This window comes from Myotis davidii, unplaced genomic scaffold (assembly GCF_000327345.1).
Source record: "Myotis davidii unplaced genomic scaffold, ASM32734v1 scaffold840, whole genome shotgun sequence".
NCBI classification, from domain to species: domain Eukaryota; kingdom Metazoa; phylum Chordata; class Mammalia; order Chiroptera; family Vespertilionidae; genus Myotis; species Myotis davidii.
Genome location: NW_006291973.1, coordinates 18028 through 25923, shown reverse-complemented (window position 1 = coordinate 25923; position 7896 = coordinate 18028). Strand labels below are relative to the sequence as shown.

At 37.8% G+C, this 7896-nt stretch overlaps 1 protein-coding gene and 1 long non-coding RNA gene across 6 annotated transcripts in view; both read right to left on the bottom strand.

The window, feature by feature from the left end:
* The window catches only part of ZMYM5 (zinc finger, MYM-type 5), a 52394-nt gene extending 48961 nt beyond the window's left edge, over positions 1-3433 (bottom strand). For 3 of the 4 annotated variants that reach the window (XM_015565049.1, XM_015565050.1, XM_015565047.1), the window contains exon 1: positions 3030-3105. In XM_015565049.1, the coding sequence (XP_015420535.1) occupies positions 3030-3083 (54 nt within the window). In that variant the 5' untranslated portion in view covers positions 3084-3105. Of the gene's footprint in view, positions 1-3029; positions 3106-3362 lie in introns of those variants that run through there. The other variant, XM_015565048.1, reaches the window with a different exon arrangement.
* A 337-nt stretch (positions 3434-3770) lies between these two features.
* The window catches only part of LOC107183328, a 5948-nt gene continuing 1822 nt past the window's right edge, over positions 3771-7896 (bottom strand). For both annotated transcript variants that reach the window (XR_001514111.1, XR_001514110.1), the window contains one exon: positions 3771-3858. This is a non-coding gene — a long non-coding RNA (uncharacterized LOC107183328). The remainder of the gene's footprint in view (positions 3859-7896) is intronic.

The window sequence follows — 7896 nt, the reverse complement described above, 5'->3', positions numbered from 1 at the left end:
ATAGCTAGAGCAGTTCGCGACCTTAGCCCATCCTGAGAGGCCTGCCACAAACCCCATTCTAACTGACTTGGGTGGAGCTACAAAGCCCACCCTGAGGGGACCACAAGATGATATATATCAAAATCTCCCCACATTTGCCCAGCCAGTTTGGCTCAGTGGATAGAGCGTCGGCCTGCGGACTGAAGCGTCGCAGGTTCCATCCCGGTCAAAGGCACATGCCCAGGTTACAGGCTTGGTCCCCAGGAGGGGGCATGCAAGAGGAAGCTGATCAAATGATTCTCTCTCATCATGAATGTTTCTATCTCTCTCTCCCTCTCCCTTCCTCTCTGAAATCAATAGAAGTATTTAAAAACAAAAAACAAAAAAAAACAAAACACCTCCCACATTGGCAGTTCAGGCTTTGGATCAAAGTCCCCTGGACTAGCAGTGCTGTGTAAGAAAGGTTTTACTTTCCTAATTCCTCTGAGTGCCGGCTGTCATTCTCCTAGGTCAGTGGCCGGCAAACCGCGGCCCGTGAGCCACATGCGGCTCTTTGGCCCCTTGAGTGTGGCTCTTCCACAAAACACCGGCTCTTCCACAAAATACTGACTTCTGCGCATGGGCCATGAAGTTTCAATCGCACTGTATGTGCGCGCCTGCACGTGGTATTTTGTGGAAGAGCCACACTCAAGGGGCCAAGGAGCCGCATGTGGCTCACAAGCAGCGGTTTGTCAACCACGGTCCTAGGTCATTCGCCACAACACTAAGGCCACTCAACCGCTTGCTAGGACGTGCCCTGACCACCAGGGGCAGTCAACCTGTCACCAGTCGCTATGATGTGCACTGACCACCAGGGGGCAGACGCTTCGACCAGTAGGTTAGCTTGCTGCTGGGGTCCAGCCAGGCAATCAGGACTGAGGGAGACAGGCTGGACACGCCCTAGAGCCCTCCTGTGGTCCCTCTAGCCCAGACTGTGCATTGGTGGGGTTCCTTGGCCTGGCCTATGCCCTCTCACAACCTGTGACCCCTCAGGGGATGTTAGAGAGCCGGTTTCAGCCCAATTCCGTAGGCCAGGACAAGGGACTCTACTGGTGCACAAATTCCAGCCAACAAAAGTCCTGGTCCGGATTGCTTCACAGGGGAGTTTTACCAAACCTTCAAAGGGAACTAAAACCTATCCTCCTCAAACTATTCCAAAAAAAATCCATGAAGAAGGAAAACTTCTAAGCTCTTTTTATGAGGCCAGCATTATCCTAATTCCAAAACCAGATAAAGAGACTATAAAGAGATTTACAGGCCAATATCCCTAATGAACCTAGATGCTAAAATCCTCAACAAAATATTAGCAAAACAGATCCAGCAATATATTAAAAAGATCATAAACCATGATCAAAAGGGATTTCTTCCAGGTTTGCAAGGCTGGTACAATATTCGCAAATCAATAAATGTGATACATCACATAAACAAATTGAAAGACAAAAATCACATGATCAGCCCTAGCTGGTTTGGCTCAGTGGATAGAGCATCGAAGTCACTTTTAATCTCTTCTCTTATGTCAACAATATCACCTGCAGCATCACTCATTTTCAATATATTTTTAAAAAATAAAATAAAATAAATCACACGATCATATCAATAGATGCAGGAAAAGCTTTTGACAAAATCAAACACCCTTTTAAAATAAAATCTCTCAGTAAAGCAGAAATAGAGGGAGCATATCTCAACATGATAAAGGCCATATATGACAAACCTACAGCAAACATCATCCTCAATGGGCAAAAACTAAAACCATTTCCCCTAAAAACAGGGATGTCTGTTTTCACAACTCCTTTACAAGATAGTACTGGAAATTCTAGCCAAAGTGATCAGACAAGAAGAAATAAAAGGCATCCATATTGGAAAGGAAAAGTAAAACTATTATTATTTACAGATTACAGGATATTGTACGTAGAAAACCCTAAAGACTCCACCAAAAAAACTACTAGATTTAATAAATGAATTCAGCAATGTAGCAGATAACAAAATCAACACTCAAATATCAGTGGGTGAGCTTCAACCTATGAACAAGGAGTTTATGCTTTGATTCCTGGTCAGTGCACATGCCAAGATTGCGGGCTCAATTCCCAGAGCAGGAGGCAGCTGATCAATGATTCTCTCTCATTACTGGTGTCTGTTTCTCTCTCCCTTCCTCACTGACATCAATAAAAATATATTTGAAAAAGAAAAACCCCACGTGTCATGAAAAAGCCACAAAAAGGATTTGCTAAGTTTTAAATAACTATCATTATATCTTAATTTTTTCAGAACAAGACTTTCAAAAGTATAGATCTCTGAATTAAAGCAAGAAACCTTTAAAATTAAGCAATGAAATGATGATTTAAAAATGAAAATCAGAGACAGTCTCAAAATAAACACATTAAGCAAAAATTGAAATTTCAAGTTACATAATTATAACTCAAATAAAAGTCAATTACTACATTATATTACATTATATTCCCCTTCAGTTCAATACATCTTTTTGTTGTGGTTAATCTTCACCCAAGGATATTTTCCATTGATTTTTAGAGAGAGTAAAAGGGAGGGCGAGGGAGGGAGAGAGAGAGAAACATCAATGTGAGAGGGACTCATCATTTGGTTGCCTACAGGCCAGGGATGGAGTCTGCAATCTAGGTACATGTCCTTAACCAGAATCAAACCCAAAACCTTTCAGTCTGTGGGCTGACGCTCTATCCACTAAGCCAAGCTGGCTAGGGCCAACACACCTTTTTATTCTATGATTTTTACATTAAAATAGACACTAGTAAACAAGGTCAATGGTAATGGTTATGGAGGTTTTCAATTAAACCACTTTAGATGTAAACTACGATAGGTATAACAGATTAAATTTCTGAAAATTCACAGACCGACTGCAGTTTTATTAAGTAAAATATGCTATCATAACCTGAAAGTCGAGAGAAAGAAAATATTTCACATACAGAACATAAATGAAATGGGTTGTAAAAATAACAGCCAACAGTTTTTTCACTTGGGGTAGATCACTCATGGCTTACCAGGACTATGATGAGTCGCAAATCCTCCTTTCTGAAATTCATTTCCTGCCACATTCATCCTACCAGGATTAAAAGGTCCTACTGCAGTCTTGGTCTGTGAAGTTAAAGATGGGGTGTATGTTGTATATTAACACCAAAATTACTTGGCTGAAGTCCTTTAGCGACATCTCCCAAGTTGGTATTCTATAGTGATGCTACAAGTATAATAATTAAGTTCATATCTTGCCCATCATTCAGAGAGCTTATACCTGTTTCTAAGGCTGTTAACACTAGCAATCTGAATTTCAGAGTCAATTCTGTAGTGATAACACTATTACCCATTCCTACATTTACCTTTCTTCTTGAAAGACTGGAAGTGGAGAAGTCCACATCTTTGGTTCTGTTTTTAGTTCCTGGAAGTCCCCATTCAATAAAACTGAAAGAATTTTTTTCCCCTCCATTTGTTTCTATGTACTCTTCATCATCAATAATAATAGTCTCACTTATATATCCCCTTTGAGAAGCCAAATCTCTTGAGGAAGGAATTAGGGAATCATTTCCTTGTAGTTTTTCATTTCTTGATGAAGCAAATATAAAATTTTTTTGATCAACTATTGCTGAAGAAGTTGAAGGAGGATGTATAGATTCAATAAACACAACATCATCATCATCGTCTTGCACCGATGAGTTTCTCGATCTATTAACTAAAGTACTAGTTGGATGACCAAATGAATTTCCTACGTCCGTGAGACTAGTTGCCATGGCTTTACTCCCTAATAACACAGAAGTGTGTTCAGTCAAGTCCAATTCTCCCACTGAACATGTGTCTATGACAAAAAACAACAACAACCTGTAAGAGACAGAAAAAGAAAAAAAAAGTTATATTATTATTGCAAGAACTAGCACAGATGAAATTTTTAATTCTATTCTTTATGTGATTTTAATCTAACATTTAGGGAAAAAATTGGTCACCATTCTGTTTATCCTCTTCCATTAATGCTTACTTCTTCACAGTTCAATAAAATTTATACAATTTTTGGTAGTCCCTAAAAAATGTTGTTTTTAATTAAATTTACTGGGGTGACATTGGTAAACATGATCATACAGGTTTCAGGTGTGGGGTTTTATGCTACAAGATCTGTATATTGTACTATGTGACCACCAACCAAAGTCAAATCTTAAAAGAACATCTACTCAACTAAGAGTAATTCTTCTTTAGCATCAATAGGTTCTGTTACCTTAAGCAAAACATTTAAGGAAACCAATTTTACCATAGGCTAATTGATATAACCATAGGATATAAACAACAGCTGGTTCCTACAGCATCTCATCAATCTTATAATGAAACATTTTTTAAATGTTTTATTAAGCTATTACAAATGTGTCTTTATCCCCCCATTATCCCCTCATACCCCCAGTCTTGCGCTCACCTCACCCCCCGTTGACCTCATAATGAAACATTTTTGAGGACCTACTATACTCAATTACCTACTCACCCTTTATAGGGAAAAAAATACCTGTCTTCCTTTGAAATAAAAAACAGTAACACCTGTCCAGCGTGACTCAATGATTGAGCGTTGCTCTATGAACCATGAGGTCAAAGTTCAATTGCTGTTCAGGGCACATGACCCCGTTACAGGCTTGATCCCCAGTGTAGGGCATGCAGGAGGCAGCTGATCAATGATTCTCTCTCATCATTGATGTTTCTCTCTCTCCCTCTCCGTTCCTCTCTGAAATCAATAAAAATATATATTTTTAAAAAAGAACAGAAAACAGCAGTAAAATAATTTATCAAGTACTAATAATCCACACTCCAAATATAATCAATCTACTATGTATACTATCTGCTAAAATGACTGTCATTGTCCAATCCCTATTTCCCTAGTCTTTTGTCATTTTTTCAAATTCTCTACTTCCAATATAACTATATGATTGAATCTTTCTGAATCACTTTTGCCCTTTTGTGCAGTAATCTTCAAACATCATGCTGTGTTTTCTATGTATAATTCTATAAACCCCATGATACAGTGGGGCCTTGACTTACGAGTGTCCCGACTAACGAGTTTTTTGAGATACCAGCTGTCTCTCAGCCGATTTTTTACATTGAGTTGATAGAGTAATTTGAGTTAAGTCTCGAATGAATTAAACTCGTAAGTCAAGGCCCCACTGTATAGACATAATTTAATCAATTTTACAGATCAGGAAAGATAAGCTAATTAAATTGTTTTTGATAAGCTTGAATAGGACTTTAATTCCAGACTCCAAGTTCTTAACCACTCTGTTATATTCAACAAACACTTCTTTGTACCTACTACGCACTTGGGTATGACAAAGCACAGAATCTGGCCTTAGCTGGTTTTGCTCAGTGGACCAGAGGACCAAAAAGTCCCAGGTTCGATCCCGGGTCCTGTCTGGGCACCATGGATGGCAAATAATCAATGTGTGTCTTTTACCTCGATGGTTCTCTCTTTCTTCTCCACTCCCCACCCTTCTACTCACTCCAAAAGTCAATGGAAAAAATACCCTCTTAAAAACAAAAAGAAAATAAAAAATACCCTCAATTCTCAGGTGAGGATTAAAAAAAGAATCTGGAGAAGTGAATAATCAATAAAGCGAGGCTCTTGGAAGTTAGATGTGGATATGTGCACAGGTGGCAGTGACATTGATCTTGAATAGAAATCACCTCTATTTCAAAGGCCAGAGGGAAAAAAGTAGGCATAACTGGAATATATATTAGTGTAGAAATGATAGGTGGAAAACTTAGGTAAGTTTATCCATGCTGGCCTCAATTTTCTTAGCTAGAAACTTTAGAGTGAAGGAGGTGGGAACTGTATGGGTGTTTAAACATCTCATATTGAAATGCTAAGTAACATTTCTATTCTAAAATTCTCCCAAGTAATTTAATTGATAATAGTTATAGTTATGTAATAGGTGCTATGTCAATAATATATTTAGTTAATGCTTACATAAGGTAGGAACTATTCTTTTTTCCCCACTTTACCCATTAGGAAACTTAAGACTCAGAAGATAAGGAATCCACATGGCCTGTCCAAGTCTCCAATGCTGAGAAGGATAGAGTCAGGATTCAAATCCAAGAAATCTGACTCCAGAATCTATCTCACACCATTATGTTATATGCAATTAATATATAAAACATTTTTTTAAAATCATTTCTCTTTTATTACAATGAACTCGTTCATTTAAAAAAAATTAACATTCAAATAAGTCTACTTCAAAGGTGCAGAAATAATGAATCTAAGAGACCAGTATAGAAGGGTTACAAAATAAACACAAAAATTGGGATCATGGTCAACACTTCTGCAGTAAACTTAGCATGTGGTTAATTTTCAAAGGCAAGAGGCAATAATTTAGCCTCAACTGAGTTATGAAATATAAGAACTGTTATATACGAACTCTCAGTCCTTTCTTCATTTGAATAAATGTAAAACAGAAAAGAACAATTTCTGGAAAAGAGCTATAGTCAATTGCATAGTAGATTCTTGTGGCTGCTATGTCCTAGGACCTACCTCAATCTTCTCAATGAAAATACAAAGGACATTCTTTCTTTATGTTCAGCTCACTGCAGTCATCTACCTCTGAAAAAAGTTTAAGCCCTAGCTGGTTTGGCTCAGTGGATAGAGCATCAGCCTGTGGACTGAAGCGTCCCAGGTTCAATTCCAGTCAAGGGGACATGCCCGGGGTTGCCAGCTCGATCCCCAGTAGGGGGCGTGCAGGAGGCAGCCCATCAATGATTCTCTTTCATCATTAATGTTTCTATCTCCCTCTCCCCTCTCTTTTCTTCTCTGAGATCAATAAAAATATATTTTAAAAAAGGAAAAAAGTTTAAGTATTCACCTATTTTCAAAATCCCAGATAATAAAAAAGTTAACCACTACTAAAAGCCATTGTGTATTTAATTTAACCATCTAACAGTTTCTTAGTTCCATAAACATAAGACTACAGAAAAGTTTCTACTATTTCTAAAATATTATTCAAAAACAGAGAAAACATTATGGATTTAATAATTAGTGGTGACAGTGAGTTTTAGTTTTCTAAACTGTAAACTAAATGGGAATAATATACGACTCCAAGGGTTTTTTGTTTGTTTGTTTTTTAATATGTTTTATTGATTTTTTATTTTTATTTTTTTATTTATATATTTTTTTAAAATTTTATTTATCACAAAGGGTATTACATATGTGCCCATTTTTCCCCCCGCCCTAGACAGTCCCCTAGCCTCCCCTATCCCCCAGTGTCTTATGTCCATTGGTTGTTTTATTAATTTTTTACAGAGAGGAAGGGAGAGGGATAGAGCTAGAAACATCAATCAGCTGTCTCCTGCACTGCCCCCCACCCCAACCCCCTACTGGGGACGCACCCGCAACCAAGGCACATGCCCCTGACTGGAATCGAACCTGGGACTGAAGGCCGACGCTCTATCCACTGAGCCAAACCAGTCAGGGCTGACTCCAAGGTTTTTATTGAAATAATTGAACATGCCTGGACCATATGAAAGACTGCAAACAATGTTAAATCACTGTGCATGAGACAGTATTTAGACAAATCTTTGACCTATATCCTAGGATTTCAACAATTGTCTAATTAATCTTAAACACTTTCATAACTTGTGGTATCTCATTCATCTACAAATTAATGTTTAATTGAATTTAGTTTTGTATGATACAATGAAAATTAATGTAAAATCAAATAATGTAAAATCAAAGAAAAATCTACACAGAGAAGGTTGATACAAAATTTTACTACCACTATACAAAAAGGAAGAAACTGAAGCAGGACTCAAATACAAATCTCTAGTAAAGGATAAACCCCTTGCAAAGTTAACAGGATGTCTACTTAGGGGTAAAGATAAAAACTAACCAAGCATATA